This window comes from Thunnus albacares, chromosome 6 (genome assembly GCF_914725855.1).
Source record: "Thunnus albacares chromosome 6, fThuAlb1.1, whole genome shotgun sequence".
In the NCBI taxonomy this organism is placed as follows: domain Eukaryota; kingdom Metazoa; phylum Chordata; class Actinopteri; order Scombriformes; family Scombridae; genus Thunnus; species Thunnus albacares.
Genome location: NC_058111.1, coordinates 14,109,651 through 14,131,672, shown reverse-complemented (window position 1 = coordinate 14,131,672; position 22,022 = coordinate 14,109,651). Strand labels below are relative to the sequence as shown.

Genomic DNA, 22,022 nt, shown 5'->3' with positions numbered 1-22,022 from the left:
TATTCTAATACATTAGCTACAGATAAAAAGGACAAATAAACTTAATTAAACGCCTAGGGAGGTGCTGTGTGTGTGTGTGCTGGGGTGTGACTTGTTTGTGAACTTGTACATCAGGAAAATAACACATGAGCAACAAGTGTTGTTTTAATTTTAATCAGTCATGAATAACAACATGCATTGGAGCATAACACACACTTGGGAAGCACTTAAACTTGTTATTGTGTATATTCTGAAAGCGGGGTGGCGTCATGGCATCATCCTAAACCTGCCAATTTACCTTTTACCCAGAAGGCTGAGGGGGGTAACAAGGGGCCAGCTGGGCAAGCAAAGACAAGTAAGTGTTTCCGACAAGACTGATGACATCTGGGCCCAAGGCTGTGAAATGGGAGCTCACCAGGTGTTGTGTTGGAAATTAATCAATTTTGAGGTTTAATGGAAGGTGATGTTGCCTCTTTCAAAACAAGCTAATTAGCCAGCTGAATCATTATCCAGTACTAACATGCAAAATAAGCTTTATATTGTAGAGAATAAAATATAATCTTAAGGTTAATTGTGACAAATCTGATATGTCAAAGCCTGTTAAACACACACACTTTAATAAAATGTACAGCAGACTTAGTGCAATAAATGGTTCTGTTCTGTACAAGAAGGGTTTTCTCATTTAGATCCTTTTTTTCTTTATGTATTTGATTCTTAATGCAATCACAAGGTTCTTATTGCAAACACAGTGTTCCTGAGAGACATTAAAAAATAACAAATGATTCTTCATATGGAGATTTCATTATTTAGCCAAAAAACCCCCCACACTTTTCTATTTTAATTATTATTAAGAATATTTCAAGTGTAAGTTAAATAAAGGTATCAGATAAAAGTAAATATTATGTAGAATTTGTGATTGTCATAATTGTCAGGATGAATAACAAAAACTAGCATGTTTGTATTGAAAAGTGAATTACAAAAATGACAGTTCATTGGCTTAGCAAAGGTTTAATATAACATTTTTGGATGAGTCCCCCCGATTCTTTACTACAGCTTTAACACTGTATATCTTGGCCTGCTCACCATCCATTCTTCACATTCTTTCAGGCTTCTTTTCTTCTGACCTATGAATTCTTGACTTTGTTCAAATTGTAACTCTATCCTCTGCTTGATGACAGTGCGATCTACATCTGGACATTTGGCTGACCATGTTAGGGCCTGGATGTTCCTCCATCCACACTTCAACTGGCTGGGTGGCATACAGCATTGTCGTGCTATAACACCTGGTTATCAGAGTTGGGAAATGGTCGGAATCAACAGATTGTATTTTCCTCTATAATTCACCTTGATGTGTTGTTATAGTCTTGCATCCTTGAGAGAGATGGTTCAGCCTGGTTAGACCTTTGCAAAAACACCTACAAATCATGAGAAATCCTCTGCCAGATGTCACATTTAGCAAGAGGCACTCAGGCTTGTAGGCCTCTCTATGTGTAATCATCAGACAGCAAGGTATTGGGCAGAGGGAAAACACTTGTCACTAAAGATGACCTTACTGAAGTCCTTATATTTTTGCTGGTCTTTGGCAAAGTACTTGTGTGCTTTTTAAGGAGGAGTCTGTCGTGGTACTCTTCACATCAGATGATGTTTCTCTTAATTTCTGAAGGTCATACAATGTCATACTTTGATTCTCTAAGCAATGCCAGATTTCTTAAAATATTTAATGTAGTTGTAAAACTGTGCACGGAGCTGAACCTGAATCATGGCACCTGAAATCTTAGGTTTGCATCAAGGTCAAAGTTTTACAGTATATTTGTACCTTAAATAAAGATTAATCAGATTAATCTCTGATTCTATAAAAGGCTCAGGTCACAGGGGATATAAAAAAGTGTTGCTCAAAGACAGATTTTTAACTCCTCTGAATGAAAACAAAATTCAGCACTATGATCTTTTTCTCTCTTATGGTTTTAACTGAGAACATCACATTATTCCCAATATACATTGTCGTCACCGGTAGCCAGTAAAACTCCAAAGTGACTTACTTAAAGTTTAGTTCCAATCTATATAATGACATATGAACACTTTTACTTTTTAGTGTGCACCCTCAGCTCTGCTTGCTCCAGTTCATATAATATCATCTATCTTGTCCCATTTCAGTATATTTTTACCTTTTTTGTTGTCCTTATCTTCTCTCTCTGATGTAATGCCTGTTTATTTTATGCCTTAATTTATTCTTTTGAGTGTTGTGCTTAAATTGTGTCTACAATTTTAAAGGACAATATATTACATTATATACCCGTACCATCAGTTGCAATCATCACCATTGTTATCACAGTCATCATCATCATTATTATTACAGCTTTTCAGATGTTGCACAATTTCACCAGGAGATGGCAACATAGTCCATTGTATAGCTTTTCTTCATAGTTTTCACAGAAAAGACTGGTAAATTTGTGTATGAGGATTGTTGTAATCTATCACACAATCACAATATGGGGATTTATCTTTCTTTTAAGGACAAAGCCCACACATGGTAAACCATTGGACTTTAGGGTTAAAATGGTCCCTGGCTAAGGTTAAGGTTATGGTTAAAGTTGGGAATAATGAGCAAAGGAATCTTTTACATTAAAAAAAAGGTCCACACATCTATAATAATACAAACATGTGTGTGTGTACAACATGACCTATCCCATATTTTGTCTGGGTGGTAACTAAATGTTATAGACTTAGGGTCAGGGTAATCAATGCAAATATTAAAATTAGTCACACAGTACCAACTCAAAATACATCCGTTTTTCATCCAGTTATTGTATTTCAGATTAAGTTACAACTGTTGCATTTGTTATGTTTCAGACAATAATGTGCTTTCAACTTTGTGACGGTCTGGGGAAGGCCATTTCCTGTTTTCACATGATAATTCTCCTGCACACAAAGTGATGTCCATAAAGTTTGGTCCGAGTTTGGTGTGAAAGAACTTGACTGGCCTGCACAGAGCCCTGACCTCAATCCCATCCATCACCTTTGCCTTATTGCCCAAGTTCAGTGCTCAACCTCACTAATGCCTATGTGGCTGAGTGAGAGCAAATCCCTGCAGCCAGGTTTCAAAATCTTATGGAGGGCTTTCCTGGAAGATGAATGTCCATGTTTTGGAGTGAGATGTTCAACAGTCATACAGAGGTGTAATGTCTGGGTAAATTTAGGCCATGTTGAGTAAATGGATAGATCATCACAAATATGCTAATGGCCTGTGACGTGGAAAACAAGATACAACATGGGGAGAACATGCAAACACCACACCGAAAAACCACAGGTTTTGGCTCTTTCTTCTTTTTTGATCTTTGATTGATCTTTTTGTTGTAAGGTGACTGTGATAACCACTGAATCATTGTGCTGACCTCTGTGATAAACTCTTACCTTTCAATTATAAGTAATAATTGATTATTAATAATTGCCAGTCAACCCTGTTTGCACAGTTTTTGTGCTTCAAAATACAATTAAATCTCCTTTCTTTGAGAATTTGTGTGGAAACATATAAACCCAGAAAATATCTTATTACAATAGTCACCTATTTTGATAACTTATTATCAAAATTAATACTTGCTATTACTTGCAAAACCTTATGAAATGTTTCACAACATTCATTTTTCATTGTTATTTATTATATAGTCTATTTACAAAAAGGTCTAACTTACTGGATGTCTTCTATCTACCACTGAGGACATCACATTTGATTCTCCATCCCACATTTTAGAAACAAAAGCATAGAAACTCATTTTCTATGTCTTTCTTTCTTTATTGAAGTTTGCTGAGTTCAAAAGACAAATGGTCAAATAGAGGTTACACAGTCTTGACAAAGGCTAATCAGATTATCCAGTAGAGACATTAAAGAGATCATGATGCAACAGCCCCGAAGGGAAATTTCCAAAGTAAGCGGGGAGGAGAGCTGTGGAGGCAGGCGAGAGACACTGTGAACTCCAGAGGGAGTTTCTCAGCTCGTTAGAGTGCTTGTGAGTTGAAAGAGCCTAAGGTGTAAATCATGGTCAGGCCTGAGGCGCCTGCACTTCATCACAAGTGTTCCTACAAAATCAACTCCCGGATGGCAGACCCTCTAGAGAGGTCTAAAGTGTTTCATAAAGTGACAGGCATCTCTGCAAACACACAAACAACAATTCCTTTTTAATTACGGAGGGCCTAAGAGGCATATCAGCTGACTATTATACATCCCTTTGCCTGGAAAATAACAATAACACCAAATTAAATATCACATGGCTCAGTGCTTTGCTAAATCAGGTGTAATGAATTGTTTATTTTGATCAGTTGTCAAAAGTGTAACTTTAATTCCCTTATCCATATGCAAACTTCTTTAAAATAATGTGACATAAAAATAGTAAAATAATAGTGAATAATAAATCTTATTTTACAAACACAGCTTTTATAATTTAAATAATAAGATTTTAATGGTTAGAACAATTAATCTTTGGAAGAGAATAAAAAAAAAAGGAAAGAACAGAATGTAAGGCAGAAATTAAAGAAATAGCAGTCCTCATAGTTTTAAAATGGCTGATTTTTTTTTTTTTTTACACTATTTTGTATATTAGTCAACACAATAAATATCACACACATCTACTTACCACATTAAAGTGTATTGAATAAAGTAATAGATGCTATAACCTTGTAAACCTGTTTCTTATTACATATTGAAGAAATTGCAAATCTTTTTTAGGTTTATCCTTTCTTTCCGGTAAGGAAGTCTATGTTAGTCCTCACCTTTAGTGTGTGTTCAGTCAACACAAGTTAGTTTCATAACTGAGATTTGTTAGTTTTCAAATACAGTAGGTCCTACGATTTCTAACCATAGTAGGCAAGCTTTTTAAGAAATATTTGTATAGTGTTGGAGGGGGGCGTTAAAGAAATCCATAAGAATATGTGCATCAAAAACATAAGAGTACAATTACAAACTATAAAAATATATGAATAATTTTTTTTATTTATTATTTTATATTTTGTTTTGCTTTTATCACTTTGTCTTTAATATTTTCAAAAAGCATGAGTACCTGAATATTTTTATGAAGAACATAAGCAAAATTAACATGACTGAGAAACAATGACTTACAGCAGAAATCATTATTATTATTTTTGTAACACTTCTGTCAAAAATGTCCATAATTTCAAAGTTGTATAATACTGATATGCGAGTGATAGAAGGAGAAGCTAAATGTGAAATTTGAACTGAGTTTCTGGCTGAAAGTATTAGAAAGTTTTAATCACCACATGCTGCAGCCTAAAAAGGATGCAGGGCCTGACTGGCTGGGTTTGACTAAACAGTGAATACCTGACCTGAAATTGCTTTTGATGTCTAACACTGTACTGTGTAAAAAAACACAGGAAGTGAGTTTAATTTTCTGTCAATAAAAATAACGTTAACTGTTTATTCTATGTTGTACAAAAGTAAGTACACCCACCATTATGCAATAATTTACAACATACAATAATTAAATGGCATGACCCAATCAAGATCGTCCTATCTCACTTATCTCTGATTGGCTAGTAAGAGGCCATTGAGCCCTGCTGTCAGCTTAGATTATAAAAATATTTAAGATCGCTTTGACCCCGACTTGGGTGGTTCTGCCCCATCCGGATCTGCATAGAATGTCTCATGTGGTAATGGGGCTGGTTGTCGTGGGGCTCCTGTTGGCATTTGGAGCAGCAGAGGAGGAGGCTCCTGTCTGTCGGATACTGGGCAGTCCAGAGTTCCCTCTGCTGTCTAAAGAGGGAGATGTCACAATTGGGGGAGCCTTTTCCATCCACAGCAAAATCACACAACCATCTCTTTCCTTTACAGATAAGCCAACACATCTCACATGTTCCAGGTAATTTGTTCACTGTATACCAAACACTCTGGTGATTTCTCATCATTTGCTCTGTCATAGTGAATACAAGTTTGTATTTTGCTCTTCTTTCTCAGTGTCAACCTCAGGGAGTTTCGATTTGCCCAGACTATGATCTTTGCTATTGAAGAGATCAACAGAAGTGATTTTCTTCTTCCAAATGTTTCTATCGGATATCGTATTTATGACAATTGTGGTTCAACATTATCCTCAGTGCGTGCGGTGATGGCATTGATGAATGGTGATGAATGGACTGTGGGAAAGAGTTGCTCTGGTCAATCAGCTGTTCATGCCATTATCGGGGAGTCTGAATCCTCTTCAACTATTGTGCTGTCACGCACTACTGGACCATTCAACATACCAGTGGTAAGAAGGGTATGAGTTTGCATAAATGTGTTTATTATATACAAACTCTCCTTATTCTGTCTCTCTCTTTTTCAGATCAGTCATTCAGCAACATGTGAGTGTTTGAGTAGCAGGAAGGAGTATCCGTCTTTCTTTCGAACCATTGCCAGCGACCTTTACCAAAGTCAGGCACTTGCTCAGCTGGTCAAGCACTTTGGCTGGACCTGGGTGGGAGCAGTCAACAGCGATAGTGACTATGGCAACAACGGCATGGCCATCTTTCTTGCTGCAGCCCAGGAGGAAGGAGTGTGTGTGGAGTACACAGAGAAATTCCACAGAGCAGAGCCAGAAAAACTGATGAAAGTTGTAGAAGTGATCCGTAAGAGCTCAGCTCAGGTTATTGTTGGTTTTCTGGCCCATGTTGAAATGAACAACCTTCTAGAGCAGCTGAGTCTGCACAACATCACAGGCCGGCAGTTCATTGGTGTGGAGGCCTGGATCACTGCTGACAGCCTTGTGACTCCCACTAGCTTTAGTGTGCTGGGAGGTTCTCTGGGCTTTGCTGTGCAAAAGGCAAATATCATCGGCCTGGATGATTTTTTGATCAAAGATTTCTGGGAGACAGAGTTTAAGTGCAAGGAGACAAATAGGGGCAACATGGCATACACAGCAGCTTGCAAAGAAAACCAGGATCTAATTGAGTTTAAAGATTATGATGATGATGTACAAGAGCTGAGATACTCCAGTAACATCTACAAAGCCATCTATGCTGTGGCCCATTCTCTGCACAGCATCCTAAAATGCTCAAACAGACAGAGGTGTGATAAGACTGTTAAAGTTACACCCTTGCAGGTAAAATGAACTTTAAACTGTTTATTTCTTAGTGATGTAAAAAAATACAGTATACTGACATAATTTCACTGACTTTTAGGTAGTGGAGTCTCTAAAGCAGGTAAATTTTACCATTAAGAATGGGGACCAGGTGTGGTTTGACAGCACAGGAGCAGCTGTGGCCCGCTATGAGGTGGTTAATTGGCAGCGTGGATCAGACGGCTCAGTTCAGTTTAAACCTGTCGGCTATTATGATGCCTCCCAACCTCCTGGACAGAAGTTTGTCCTCAAGACTGAAGACATAATGTGGCCTGGAGGAAACACAGAGGCAAATATTGTGATTTACATTAAAACATGAATTTACTTTGACAACATTTAAACTTAAATTATTGTTTAGATAAATTAATGTCTTTCTCTCTTTGATTCACAGTTGCCTGTGTCAGTGTGCAGTGAGAGCTGTCTTCCAGGGACTCATAAAGTTCTACAGAAAGGAAAGCCTGTCTGCTGCTACGACTGTAAACCATGTGCAGAGGGAGAAATCAGCAACACCACAGGTATCACAGACCTGAAATACAGCACAGTGCATACAATGTTTGCTTACCACACTTTGTGTATAATGTTAAAGTTTGCTAATATACAGTCTCTTATTTATGTGTTCAGGGTGTAACTGATTAAATCACAATAAAGGTAACAATATTTCTATTACAGATTCTAATGACTGCACAAAGTGTCCGGAAGAGTTTTGGTCCAATCAAAACAGAGATGCGTGTATACTGAAAAATGTTGAATTTCTCTCTTTCACTGAGATTATGGGCAAAGTACTTGTGTTTTTCACTTTGTTTGGGGTACTTCTTACTTTAATTGTGGCCATCCTATTCTTTATCTATGGGGACACTCCCTTAGTGAAGGCCAACAACTCTGAGCTGAGCTTCCTGCTGCTCTTCTCCTTGACTCTGTGTTTCCTGTGTTGTCTGACCTTCATAGGCAGGCCCTCTGAGTGGTCCTGCATGCTGCGCCACACAGCATTTGGGATCACTTTTGTCCTATGTATTTCTTGTATTCTTGGTAAAACAATTGTGGTGTTGATGGTCTTTAAAGCTACACTTCCAAGTAGTAATGTAATGAAATGGTTTGGGCCTATACAGCAAAGACTCAGTGTTCTGGCATTCACTCTCATACAGGTTTTAATTTGTATACTTTGGCTAACAATCAACCCTCCCTTTCCTTTCAAAAACACAAAACACTATAAGGAGAAGATTATTCTTGAGTGCGCCCTGGGATCCCCTGTAGGGTTCTGGGCTGTGTTAGGATACATAGGACTCTTAGCTATCTTATGTTTTGTGCTTGCCTTTTTGGCTCGAAAGTTGCCAGATAATTTCAATGAAGCCAAATTTATCACCCTCAGCATGTTGATATTCTGTGCAGTCTGGATCACCTTTATCCCAGCATACGTCAGCTCTCCTGGAAAGTTTACTGTGGCAGTGGAGATATTTGCTATGCTATCATCCAGTTATGGGATACTTTTCTGTATATTTGCACCAAAATGCTTTATTATTGTACTCAAACCTGAACTAAACACAAAAAAACATCTGATGAGGAAAACAAATAAATAAATTTAATTTAAAGACGATAACAGTGTATCTTTCACTTTTTTCTTTCACTGTTTGTGGCTAGGGCTGGATTTTTGCATGATCCAAGCATACTGTTTTATTGCAACATAGATTTTAGCTTTCTTTTCTTTTAAATTCAACATTGTGAAAATTGTCTTTTACATTAAGTTTTGTTGTGATAATTAAACTTTATTGAGTATCTTTGCAGGAACCACATTGTTTAAAACAACAAATAAAATAAAATAAAAAAACGATAACAAGATTTCAAAAAATGAATCCTTGATTTTGTATTTTTGCTCTCTTAAGTTTAATTTGCACAGTTCAGTAGTTCGGTAGTTATAGGCAAAAGTACAGTGCCTTGTTGTCACACAAGCATAAAATGCACACATGTGGGTCAAAAGGCTCTGTCATTATAATACAATATTTGAAAAGAGCCTGAACTTGACATTAACCTTTCCCACACACTGTTCTGGTGTCAGTGCCCCCAAGCATTGCTACAGGGAATGATACAGGGAAGTTTAACTGCAAGCCAGACTCCCCTTTTCAAGAATACCCTGTTCACACTCACACAGTTGAAATAGTCCACTAAACAGCTCCACTGGAGCAGATTAGGGGTTTTAAGGGCCTTTAAGTTTTTACTTATAATTTACTTGGCAGTCCATACTATGTTTTAGTCAACATCAGGTGAAACCTCAGATTTACAAGGCTCAGCCATGCCTAGAGATCGGCCTATAGTTAGCATGCTTATGTTAGCATGCTTGCATGTTAACATGCAAGTTAGGAACCACTGGGTCCTAACTTTCTGGTGTTTAGCATAATATTTAACATGTTAGCATGCTGAAATTGAAGTTGCTCTTCAGTGCCAACAGCTAGAAATTTGATATGCGGTATATTGTAACTCTAATTAATTAAAATACTTTAAACATTACATCCTCTATGGATACTGTACATACAGTATGTAGTGTATATGTAACTCTATTGCTTAACTAGAACATCAGTATTGGACAGATTTTTGCTTTATACAATATCTGTACATGGCAACTTTGTTATGGTTAGGGTCACAGAAAAACTATGGTAATAGCAAATAAATGACAGTTAAGGTATGGTTAGGGTGAGGCAAATAAAACATTGGTTGAGGTATGGGAAGGGTTGTGCTGTGGATGTGCTTATAAAAATACACATGGCTGGGCAGTCATGGGGAATTGAGGGGTTTAGTTGATACTGATCCACTACAAACTGTCAAATAAATATTCCAGCAATAAGCCAGACAGTGTGCAGGAGTTTTTCCTAATTTTTGTTCAAGGTGTGCTTTCCTCTGACACACTTGTCGCATATTCAAGCATGCAGTCTTTTTTCAAATTTTTGTAAAATAATTTTAAGAGTTATACAAGTATACAATTGATACACTACCTCCACTTTGGGGTCACATATTTGTCTGAATAACAATTATTTCAAATATCTTTCTGCAAATCCTTGCAATTATTGAGTTTGACTTCCAGCTTTTTTTTCTCTATTTTCCCTTTTTCACTGTTGTACATTTGGTATAACATATTTGCCACATTAAGAAAAAAAAAAGAAAAATCTCTCACTGCTATACAGACAGCAACAAAAATATGTTTAAATGCTATGTATGTGTATATATTTCCCTTAGTTGCATCTTCCTACTCTTTCATTCACAACTTACAGTAATAATGACATAATGGTCTGAAAAATAGAAAATACCATCTCACATGAAAAACAGCCAGCTGGTCTGATGTCATCACGCTGTGATTTGATAGGAGGACCTCAATCATCATCATCTGCAGTTACATAAAGTTCTGTCCGTTAAAGGAGACACACGTTTTGGTCAGTGATAAGAGAACTCATCACATTACAACTACAAGTTTGTGTGTGCCTGTTTGTACCAGATGTGTGATTGTGTTTATGTAATGTTACTGTTTGTGTTTTTTATAGGAGCCGTAGGAGCCGAGGAAGACACTGCGGCCTGTAAGATGCTAGGGAGCCCAGAGTTTCCTCTGTTATCTAAGGAGGGAGATATCACTATTGGAGGAGCTTTCTCCATCCATAGCCAAATCTCAGATCCTCCGCTCTCCTTCACAGATACTCCAGAACCTCTCATATGCTCCAGGTACTGTTTGTTGTCTCCTCTTACCTGTGTTAGTATTCTGAACTGAAGAAAAGTCACATAAAGTCTGAAAACTGTTTGTGAAAATCTTACTTTTTTCAGGATAAATTTCAGAGAATTTCTTTTTGCCCAAACAATGATTTTTACCATCGAGGAGATCAACAATAGCAGCTCTTTGCTGCCTAATGTCTCACTTGGCTATAAGGTGTTTGACAGCTGTAGTTCAACAATGGCTTCAATGCGTGCAGTAATGAGTCTAATGAATAGAGAGGAAAGGACTTTGAGGAAAACATGCTCCAGCCAGACACCTGTTCATGCCATTATTGCAGCCTCGGAGTCCTCATTAACCACTGTGATGCTACAAATTTCAGGGGTTTTCCAAATACCAATGGTAAATATTTGTGTTCCTATTTGACTGTTTTCCCCATGTTCCTTTTTCTAAAAGGCTTGATCATACTTTATTTGGACACTCAGAGCTAATAATCAACTTAGACTAAATTCTGGTAATATTATGGTTGATTTTAGGGCTATCTCATCTCATTAAGATTGCCAGGGTTCATATAGATGCAGCAGACTGAGCCAAAAGTCAGATATTGCATCAACATTTATTTGTCATTTACTGTAATACTTGACTGTCAGTCTTGGACCACTGCAGTGTTATTAATATGTTTTTTTTCCCCCCACCTATTATTTTCTATTAGATCAGCCACTTTGCCACTTGTGCTTGTCTAAGTAACAGAAATGAATACCCCTCCTTCTTCAGAACCATCCCCAGTGACTACTACCAGAGCAGAGCCTTAGCAAAACTGGTAAAGCACTTTGGCTGGACCTGGATTGGGGCAATCAGAAGTGACAATGACTATGGTAACAATGGCATGGCAACATTTATCACAGCTGCACGGCAGCAGGGGGTCTGTATTGAGTATTCAGAAGTCATTTCAAGGACTGACCGAAGTGAGCACATTGCCAAGGTTGTCAGGGTGATCCGTAGTGGCAGTGCTCGGGTTTTAGTTGCCTTCATTTCCCAGGGTGAGATGGACCTTCTACTTGAGGAAGCTCTGAATCAGAACTTGACTGGGCTGCAGTGGGTGGGCAGTGAGTCCTGGATAACAGCAGGATATCTGGCCATCAAGAGGTACTCTGGCATCCTGGCAGGGTCTCTTGGCTTCACTATCAGAAAGGGAAAGATCCCAGGCCTGCTAGATTTTCTTTTGCAGGTTAACCCAAGTCAGAATCCTCAAAATAACCTCCTCAAAGAGTTCTGGGAAGCCACCTTTGGCTGCAGTTTTCAATCCAGTATGCATGGTCAGCCACAGTGCTCTGGCTCTGAGAAGCTAGAGAATATTAATAATCCTTTCACTGATGTGTCAGAGCTAAGGATATCTCACAATGTGTATAAGGCTGTGTATGCTGTGGCTCATGCTATGCATAACATGTTAAAATGCACACAAAGTGGTGAAAATGTGAACCAGTCCTGTATATGGAGAGACGATTTAAAGCCAAAAGAGGTCAGAGGTCACCTTCATGAGTAATGTAATTAATATGAATTCATAAACGACCCATGTACTAGTATAGTAAGTCATTCATCACTATTCTCTATTGGCAGGTTGTGAAATATTTACAAGGTGTGAATTTCACCCTTCAGTCAGGAGAAAGCATACACTTTGATGAGAATGGAGACCCTGTAGCGACTTATGAGCTGGTGAACTGGCAGAAAAACCAAGCAGGAAATACTGTGTTTGTGGCTGTAGGGAGCTACGATGCTTCACTACCAAAAGAAAAGCAGTTTACCATGAGCAAAATAAACATAACATGGGCTAATGACTCCCTGAAGGTATCAGTCCTGTTAAATTAATTATGTCTAGAATATTTATATATTGGAAGTTGATTAGTGTTTTTCTTTTGATCTAAGTAGATTCAGACATAGATATGTTAATAAACTTCAGCTGGCTGACAAATAAGTCTCTCTTGAAAATTAATAAACAAAGTCTCTTAGTTTTACTTTCACATTGCTTGCTGTACATAAAATCAAGAATTTTAGAGTGATAACTATTCCACAAACCATATCCAGTGTTACAAATTGGTCGATCAATATTGTTTAGGAGGTTATATGGAACTTGACAAGATTTTAAAGTAAAAAAAATAAAAGTGATTTAATCATCACACCATGTCACACCTTCTATAAATTTGTGAAATACAAATATTCTTCGTGTATTACAGCAGTTCACACTGCTTTTTCACTATAACATGCCAGCTATGTTTCACTTCCAATACAGATTTATGTGTAAGATAATGGTAAGAAGCTTGAATTAACTTCCAACAAACAGCTTGAATTTGAAGTATATTCATATATTACAATGATGGAAATTTCACCCAGTCAATTTAATTAAGCGTTTAGATTGAAGGAGGAACAGTCTGTGAGTATTAATGAGCTGTGGTGTTGTTACAGAGGCCTCAGTCTGTGTGCAGTGAAAGCTGTCTGCCAGGTTTCCGCCAGGCAGTTATTAAAGGCAAACCCATCTGCTGTTTCTCCTGCATCGCCTGTGCTGCCGGAGAGATCACCAACTCCACCAGTGAGAAGAAGCTTTTTTTCAAATACAGTCATTCATTATACATTGCTACAGAATCAGTGTTTTCCAGTATTACACATATAAGTCACTAAATACAGCTGGTGCTTATTTTAATATGACCTCTGTCATAACTTGCAGCTCACGGCATGACCAAATTTCAGTGTTTTGTGTTTTCCATTCAGATTCTGCAGAGTGTTCACGATGCTCACTGGAGTACTGGTCAAATAAAGATCACAGCCAGTGTGTTCCAAAGGTGATCGAGTTCTTATCTTATGGCGAAACCATGGGGGCCCTCCTTGCTGTTTTCTCATTGTTCGGAGCAAGTTTAACATTGGTGGTGTCATGTGTCTTCTTTCGGTTTCGTCACACACCTCTTGTCAAAGCCAGTAACTCTGAGCTGAGCTTCCTGCTGCTCTTCTCCCTGACTCTGTGTTTCCTGTGTTCTCTGACTTTCATAGGCCGGCCCACTGAGTGGTCCTGCATGCTGCGCCACACTGCGTTCGGCATCGCATTTGCCTTGTGCATGTCTTGTATCTTGGCTAAAACCATAGCAGTGGTGATGGCCTTTAAGGCTAAAAGGCCAGCAAACACAGTCCCTCAGTGTTCTGCTCCGCTTCAGAGAACGAGTGTTCTCAGCTGTACTTTACTTCAGGTGTTCGTTTGTGTGCTGTGGTTAGCTCTTGCCCCTCCATTCCCTTACAAAAATACTGCTCATGCTACAGAAAAGATTATTCTTGAGTGTGATTTAGGTTCACCTATAGGGTTCTGGGCTGTGCTGGGGTATATAGGACTCTTGGCTGCGCTATGCTTCATCCTTGCTTTTCTGGCTCGAAAGCTGCCTGATAATTTCAATGAAGCCAAATTTATCACCTTCAGCATGTTGATATTCTGTGCAGTCTGGGTCACATTTATCCCAGCATATGTCAGCTCTCCTGGGAAATTCACTGTAGCTGTGGAGATATTTGCTATTCTGGCTTCTAGCTTTGGGTTACTTTTCTGTATATTTGCTCCAAAATGTTATATTTTACTATTGAAACCAGAGAGAAATACTAAAAAACATATGATGGGGAGAAACAAGAGCACTATGAATGAGTAAGCTTTATATAAGAATAGTAACACTAAAATGCCTGCAATGTTATTTTTCATTAAACAGTAAGTAGGTTCCAATAAATGCATTTAAGAGATTTTTTTATGGTCCTTTAGACATGTAGATGATATGTAGCATTGTGTTTTTTAATCAGATATTCGTTATCCTCATATCCTTATGAGCAATAATTCCCTGAGCAGTTTTGCAACCTTATTGCATTCAATATGCAGTTTCATTAAAAAGCCATCCGTGAACTGAATGAAAATATTCTCAGCTGTACCAAATTACATGGCATACATGCCTCAAAGAGTACTACTTAAACTAATACATTGTATTACATTGATAATACACTGCATTGCAGGAAAACTCAAATGCATTGATTAAAAATCAGCATCTGTCTCTTTGAGATATGGTGTAAGTTAGACTATTTTCCGCAGAATGCTTTCTTAGTGACACATTTGATGTGAAAAATAAAGGTCAGCTTGTTGTTTAAAGTGAGAATTTTTTAAGCTTCATTTGAGCAATGGGATTGTTTTTATGGTGAGGAGAAAATAGAAACATTTTGGTCTTCATTAAGCTTGAAATTAAAAGTAAAATTGTAATCAAAAACTTAAATAAAATATAAAGCTCTGGTATCCCCAAAGACATGCTCAGGTTTCTGAAATTATTATTGTAAGGAATAGGTTATGCTAAAAAAAGATGACATAGAAATGGAGCAGGCCCACTTATAGGTCCATCCATCTGTCAATCACACCACAAGCTCTGTCATTGGTGGAGAAAAACTCAATATTCAGACATGTTTCACCCAAGCTCCTGTGGCTTTGTGACAGTTAAAAGAAAAAACCCTATAAAATGCCCAGAGTTGAGGGGTTTCGTCTTTGGGTAGTAGGTATTGAGGTGAGCAACTATGCTTCTGATAGCAGATCTGCTCCTTCTCTCCCTCCTGGCTGTCAGAGGAGTGAAGCCTGTGTGTCAAACATATGGGACAAAAGAACTGTCTCAGTTTTCTAAGCCGGGAGACATCAACATTGGAGGCATTTTCTCCTTCCATCAGAACCCGGTCAGTGTCAACCCAGCTCTCCAAATCAACCCAGGAACAATCCAGTGTGAAGGGTGAGTGAAGGATGGGGGAAAAAAATGTAATTATACATTATATAACATACATGTGTTGTTACTTTATGCATGTTTTGGACATAAATGTGTTTTGTATGTGTCAATTTTTCAACCTTTCGCAAATTCTCCACTTTGTTATCTCTACTCTCTTCAGGCTGGACCCAGGAGAACTTCAGTACGCTTACACTATGATGTTTGCCATAGAGGAGATCAACAACAGCTCGGAGCTGCTGCCAGGGGTGATGCTGGGCTACAGGATCTTTGACTCCTGCCCTAGTATCCCTCTGTCCATCAGAGCATCGTTAAACCTGATGAATGGGTATGAGAGTGGGAAAGACAGCTGTGACAAAATCTCCACTGTGCACGCTGTCATAGGGGAAACTACATCCACCTCCACAATAGGTATTGCACGCACCATGGGACCCTTTCATATACCTGTGGTGAGTGAGCATGCTATGAGCACACATGAACTGTCAAGTTAATTTGCTTTGTTGAACGAGAACTAATGTGATGTGAAAAATCTGTATTACCTTGATGACTTGCTTTATATTGGGGCACTGAAGACGTCTGTCCTCAAATGTATTTTCCTCTTTTGTTTCAGATCAGTCATTCAGCCACTTGTGCATGTCTTAGCAACAGAAGAGACTATCCTTCTTTCTTCAGAACTATACCTAGTGACATTTACCAAAGCAAAGCACTGGCAAAGCTGGTAAAACACTTTGGCTGGACATGGGTAGGGGCTATCAGAACCAATAGTGACTATGGGAATGGTGGTATGGCCACTTTCCTGGATGCAGCTCAAAAGGAAGGCGTTTGTGTTGAGTACTCGGTCGCTATTTACAGAACTGATCCGAGGAAGTGGTTCTTAGAAGTGGTGGACATTATAAAGAAATCCACTTCTAAGGTAATTGTGGCATTTGCTGATGGCACAGATCTTGATATTCTGATCAAAGAGCTTTATGCTCAGAACGTGACAGGCCTGCAGTGGGTGGGCAGTGAAGGGTGGATCACTTATCGTTATATTGCCTCTCCTGTAAACTATGCCGTGGTCCAGGGGGCAGTGGGCTTTGCAGCGCTCAATGCTCACATCCCTGGCCTGCAGGAGTTCCTGGCTAACAGCAGGCCCTCCACCACGCCAGGGAACCAGGGACTAGTGGAGTTGTGGGAGATGGTGTTCAGCTGCACCCTGACTCCCCACGCTCAGGATTCAGTCGCAGCCTGCACTGGGAAGGAGTCTCTATGGGACACAAACTCACGCTTCACAGATGTCTCAGATTCCAGTCTGCTGAATAATGTTTACAAAGCCACATATGCTTTAGCTCATGCTCTGCACATGCTATTTACCTGCCAAGATGGACAGGGACCTTTTGAGAACTATTCTTGTGCAGATAGAGAAAATGTGAAACCATGGCAGGTAACCATAAGTACATGAAGATGTTCAAAAATCAAAACTCTATGTTTATCATGATCAAGTTAAATAAGAACATCACTGTTTCCCTGCAGGTTCTGCATTACCTAAACCGGGTCAATTTCACCACTAAGATTGGTGAAAATGTGTTCTTTGATGAAATGGGTGACCCTGTGGCACGTTATGCGCTGGTTAACTGGCAGATGGATGAGACAGGTTATATACTCTTTGAAACCATTGGTTACTATGATGCGTCCCGGCCTGAGGGTCAGCAGTTTGAGATGAAAGCAGGTGTGGAAGCCATCTGGGCAGGCGAGAATCCAAAAGTAAGTCAATGTAGATATTCTCAGCAGGCAATAATAAGCTGTTAGTGATTGAACATTTTTAATTCTAATCTTGATTTTTAAGTAAAGATTTCAAAAAGTAATGAATACATTTCCTAATGCATTATTATTAGTATTATTATGCACGTGTCTGGAAATTATTATGAATGAATTTATCACTGTGATGCAGGTGCCGAGGTCTGTTTGCAGTGAGAGCTGTTTGCCGGGGACCCGTCGGGCTTTTGTTAAGGGCAAGCCTATCTGCTGTTTTGATTGCATCACCTGTGCTGATGGGGAGTTCAGCAACAGTACAAGTGAGACAGCAGGGTTCCTAGCCTTTACTCTAGCACTCATCATGTTTCTGTTGGGCAAAATCACGGCCAGCACTTTACTGGTGTATCTGAAGATGTGTGTGCTGTACAGCCTAAACATATTTATGCTTTCAGATGCAGTGAAATGTGACAAATGCCCTCCTGAATACAAGTCCAATGAAGAGAGGAATAACTGTGACTTGAAAGCTATTGAGTTTCTCACCTTCAGAGAACTGATGGGTATACTGTTGGTCACCTTTTCTGTTTTTGGGGCCTGCCTGGCGGTGACTATAGCCCTGATATTTTTCCATTACCGGCAAACTCCCATAGTCAGAGCCAACAACTCTGAGCTGAGCTTCCTGCTGCTCTTCTCCTTGACTCTGTGTTTCCTATGTTCTCTGACCTTTATAGGCCGGCCCTCTGTATGGTCCTGCATGCTGCGCCACACAGCATTCGGCATCACCTTTGTGCTCTGTATCTCATGTGTTCTTGGAAAAACTATAGTAGTGTTGATGGCCTTTAAAGCCACACTTCCAGCTAGTAATATGATAAAATGGTTTGGGCCTGCACAGCAGAGACTCAGTGTTCTGGCGTTTACTCTTATACAGGTTTTAATTTGCATACTTTGGTTGACAATCAACCCTCCCTTTCCTTTTAAAAACATGAAACACTATAAGGAGAAGATTATTCTCGAATGTGCCCTGGGATCACCAGTAGGTTTCTGGGCTGTGTTAGGATACATAGGACTCTTAGCCATCTTATGTTTTATTCTTGCTTTTTTGGCCCGAAAGTTACCTGATAATTTCAATGAAGCTAAATTCATCACCTTCAGCATGCTGATATTCTGTGCAGTCTGGATCACATTTATCCCAGCTTATGTCAGCTCTCCTGGGAAGTTCACCGTAGCTGTGGAGATATTTGCTATTCTGGCTTCAAGTTATGGAATGTTATTTTGTATTTTTTTGCCGAAGTGCTATATAATTTTATTGAAACCTGAGAACAACACAAAGAAACATTTGATGGGTAAAGCGACTCAGAGAGCCCTTTGAGCAATTAGTTAAATCACAGTAATATATTTTGTATTTAATGTAATTATACATATTCTATGACTTTAATTAGTTTATACTTCAATACTTAAAGTATGATCATGCTGTAACTACACCAATTTATTTGACAGAAAAAGAATGATCTCCAACTTGAATGGAAAATACATAAATCTCCCTATGCTGTCTGCATATCAACAACTCAGATGACTTGAAAATGTATTTCATAAACTAAATAAAAACATGAGCACAAACAAAAACTGCAGCTGTGCTTTCTATACAAATTGTTATTTAATCTTTAAAAGAATATATCTTTGCATTTATACAATATGTATTAATAAAACTGAAATAAAATTCAAATATTACATAAGATGTGCACTCTTTTTTGTGTTGTTTTGAAAATGTCTATTAACTCTTTAGTACCCTCACAGTACATTACAAAACTGTACATATATACTCTACTAAATCATATAAAGACACAAAATTGTTATGTAGTACACGAGTGTTATCATTTCACAATGCATCAGTCAAATCAAGTGATTTCATGATTTAAGGTATCAAGAAAGCACAAATCCCTAATTGGACCTCACATAAACTAGCCCCTAATAAATATTTTTGGTGTATCTGGCCTAGCCCTCTCTTGGCTTAAATCCTACTTATCTGAAAGAACACAGTGTGTCTGCTATAATAATAATACTACATGTAAATGATGTGATGTTAAATATGAAGTACATCAGGGCTCGGTTCTTGGCCCTCTGCTTTTCTCTCTTTTTATTTTGCCTCATGGCCAGATTATAGGTTGTCATTCAATAAATTTCCATTGCTCTGAGGATGGTATTCAGCTGCATGTGCGTATAAGGGCTGATGATCATACACAAATTACAGGGCCTGCTTAGCTGCTGTGAAAAATTGGGTGTCACTAAATTTCCTGTTTCTAAATTCAGATAAAACTGAAATGCTGGTTGTTGGCCCTGCTAGACACAGAAACCAGTTTGATCAAGTAACAGCAACACTCGACAACTGTGTGGTTTCACAAACAAAAAGAATCTTGGTGTTATGTTTGATCCCAGCCTCTCCTTTGATAAGTACATTAAAGAAATCACCAAGACTGTCTTTTTCTACTTACGTAACATAGCTATAATTCGGTCTTCCCTGTTCATGGCTGACACAGAGACCGTAAATCATGCATTTGTTTCATCCACAATTGGTTACTGTAATGTTCTGTTTTCAGGTCTGCCACATGCTAGTACTAAAAGTCTTCAGATGGTTCAAAAGGTGTTAAGGTTAAGATGTTTCTGCTGACTTATAAAATCTTAAATGGGCCCCATCATACCTGTCTCATCTACTTAAACCTTATATTCTATCTCAGGCTCTCTGCTCTCAACATGCAGGGCTCCTGTGTTTACCTAAAGTTAAAAATAAGTCAGCGGATGGCAGGGCCTTTTCCTATCAGACCCTATTCTTATGGAATAACCTCCTTGCTGACGTCAGACGTCCAAGTCTGTTGAGTCCTTAACTGAATCTAAACTTAAAACTCATCATTTTGCCTTAATCTACAATTAGCTGCCTTTAATTGAATGCATGACTTTGCACTGTACGGTGGATTGGTTTCTGTCTCGATTAATTTACTAAACGCCGTCCTACCAATGAGATTATTGATTATTGCAACTGTTCTGATAACCATTACATCTCTCTAACCTTCTGTTTGTTTGTTTCACAAGCACATGAGGGTCCGAACTGTGTGCCCCTCTCTCTTCTCTCCCTTTGTCTCCCTATTTTGTCCTCCTGTCCCGCAGGAGTTCAGCCTCACACATGTCTCTCTCTCTGAATAATGTCCTTATCCTTCTCTCTCTCCTGTGTGAATAATGTCTTTTCTTGTATCTTCTCCCATGTATGTGAATGATGTGATGTGAGTCTTCCCTGTGTGCATGTGTAGTCTGTCCTCCTGCCAGGTCTGCATGTTGATGGAGGTCACGTTGCTCCAGTCCTGCTCTGTTCTGGTGGCACCTGGAAGCTGCTTGGTGTCCTTTTCATCACATTCTTCATTTATATTGTAAATCCATTCAAAATTTATTTAATTTTGTTATCCTGTTCAATGCTATATTCTGTAATTTGTGTTCTATTCTGTACACCTCTTTTTTCCCCTCATTTAAATCAAGGGTCTGAGGATAAAGGAGGTTGTATTGCTGTACAGATTATAAAGCCCCCTGAGGCAAATTTCTGATTTGTGATATTGGGTTATATAAATAAAATTGACTTGACTTGACCACCTTTGCTGAAAACAACAGTACAACACACTGCACAGCGTCTGTAGGTCATGGTAGTTGGGCCTCTCTATACTATTCAGTTATAATATGAACTACACTGAGGCTTGAAAACCTCTTGAAAAAGACTATAATTTAAAACCTCTTCTGAATGCTGTAAACATTCACAACCGGAGACTGGTGTCAGATAGTTCAGTTTCAGTGTCACCTCACTAATGAGCACCTGAAATCAGCCAGTAGTGTGGGAAATAAAGTATTGTTTTGGGGGAATTTTATCAATGCTTTTACGATTTTATAACTACATCTGATGATTTAAAAGCTACTCACTACTATTTAAAAGCCATACTTATTTGATACACAGAGCCCAAGAGACCCATCTGAATACTGATTTGTCTGTAGCAACAGTAGAGCCACACAAGGCCCACTAGAAAGTGGTGTGAGAATAAAAAGAAAAAAAAGGCACTTCTACTGTGTGCAGGATTAGGGTTATAAAATAATTATGAAATTGTCCTGTAGGGAATAGACAAATAAGGAGGGAGAGGTCTTAATCTCTTTTTTTTACCAGAAGGTATGCAAAGCATATTCATCTTTTCCCTTTATTTAAGGCAAAAAAGATGAGCATTGGCTAACCTGTGTATAACCTGATGTCCATAAAATAAAACACAAAGAAGTGCTACAAGTGAAGTGAAGTGAAGAGGTGCTCATTGTGAATACCAAGTGGATGGCTGGATCTGAATTGAGGGTTTTAAAAGTTCCAACTGCCTCATGGCCTATTTCAATATTCGAGACTTCTCTTTCCTTATACAGTAACATGTTTGGAGCTTTTTTCTTTTACCTCATTATTGCTGCAGCTTTACTGTTTTGATTCTTTGATTCAGTCTCACTTGTTCTCAGCAGCAGTGGGCAGCTGTTTTCATTTTTTTTAAAAAGTATATATATATATATCTAACCTAGCTAACAAATGTTAGACAGACAATTTTAGCAACAAGTAGGTGAACATAGTGGAGCAGTTAGCAGCTTAAAAAACAGACATTTCCCTCTGGAGTTAGTTGAGACCAAAACAGATGTAAAAGGAGAGTGAATTTTAGACTTAAATTCATCAGGTGGATACAAACAAAACGCCAAATG

The 22,022-nt window shown here is 38.6% G+C and overlaps 3 protein-coding genes across 3 annotated transcripts; all 3 read left to right on the top strand.

The window, feature by feature from the left end:
- Positions 1-5,625: 5,625 nt before the first annotated feature.
- Positions 5,626-8,653, top strand: LOC122983950 (extracellular calcium-sensing receptor-like). The gene is made up of 6 exons (XM_044354155.1): positions 5,626-5,846; positions 5,942-6,230; positions 6,306-7,061; positions 7,141-7,368; positions 7,471-7,594; positions 7,749-8,653. The coding sequence occupies exons 1-6, from the start codon at positions 5,626-5,628 to the stop codon at positions 8,651-8,653; spliced, it is 2,523 nt and encodes an 840-aa protein (XP_044210090.1).
- Positions 8,654-10,557: 1,904 nt separating this feature from the next.
- On the top strand, positions 10,558-14,441 carry LOC122983946 (extracellular calcium-sensing receptor-like). The gene is made up of 6 exons (XM_044354151.1): positions 10,558-10,778; positions 10,878-11,166; positions 11,477-12,283; positions 12,382-12,609; positions 13,225-13,348; positions 13,528-14,441. The coding sequence occupies exons 1-6, from the start codon at positions 10,558-10,560 to the stop codon at positions 14,439-14,441; spliced, it is 2,583 nt and encodes an 860-aa protein (XP_044210086.1).
- Positions 14,442-15,718: 1,277 nt separating this feature from the next.
- On the top strand, positions 15,719-18,687 carry LOC122983948 (extracellular calcium-sensing receptor-like). The gene is made up of 5 exons (XM_044354153.1): positions 15,719-15,985; positions 16,147-16,959; positions 17,049-17,279; positions 17,467-17,590; positions 17,723-18,687. The coding sequence occupies exons 1-5, from the start codon at positions 15,734-15,736 to the stop codon at positions 18,634-18,636; spliced, it is 2,334 nt and encodes a 777-aa protein (XP_044210088.1). The 5' UTR covers positions 15,719-15,733; the 3' UTR covers positions 18,637-18,687.
- Positions 18,688-22,022: the final 3,335 nt, after the last annotated feature.

Excerpts from the sequence above, each read along its gene's own strand:
- LOC122983950 (XM_044354155.1), top strand. The coding sequence starts at position 5,626 with ATGTCTCATGTGGTAATGGGGCTGGTTGTCGTGGGGCTCCTGTTGGCA. Across the intron at positions 6,231-6,305 it reads GACCATTCAACATACCAGTG|ATCAGTCATTCAGCAACATG; the intron begins GTAAGAAGGGTA and ends TCTCTTTTTCAG. Across the intron at positions 7,595-7,748 it reads AGAAATCAGCAACACCACAG|ATTCTAATGACTGCACAAAG; the intron begins GTATCACAGACC and ends TTTCTATTACAG.
- LOC122983946 (XM_044354151.1), top strand. The coding sequence starts at position 10,558 with ATGTGTGATTGTGTTTATGTAATGTTACTGTTTGTGTTTTTTATAGGA. Across the intron at positions 11,167-11,476 it reads GGGTTTTCCAAATACCAATG|ATCAGCCACTTTGCCACTTG; the intron begins GTAAATATTTGT and ends ATTTTCTATTAG. Across the intron at positions 12,610-13,224 it reads GGGCTAATGACTCCCTGAAG|AGGCCTCAGTCTGTGTGCAG; the intron begins GTATCAGTCCTG and ends GTGTTGTTACAG.
- LOC122983948 (XM_044354153.1), top strand. The coding sequence starts at position 15,734 with ATGATGTTTGCCATAGAGGAGATCAACAACAGCTCGGAGCTGCTGCCA. Across the intron at positions 15,986-16,146 it reads GACCCTTTCATATACCTGTG|ATCAGTCATTCAGCCACTTG; the intron begins GTGAGTGAGCAT and ends CTTTTGTTTCAG. Across the intron at positions 16,960-17,048 it reads AAAATGTGAAACCATGGCAG|GTTCTGCATTACCTAAACCG; the intron begins GTAACCATAAGT and ends GTTTCCCTGCAG.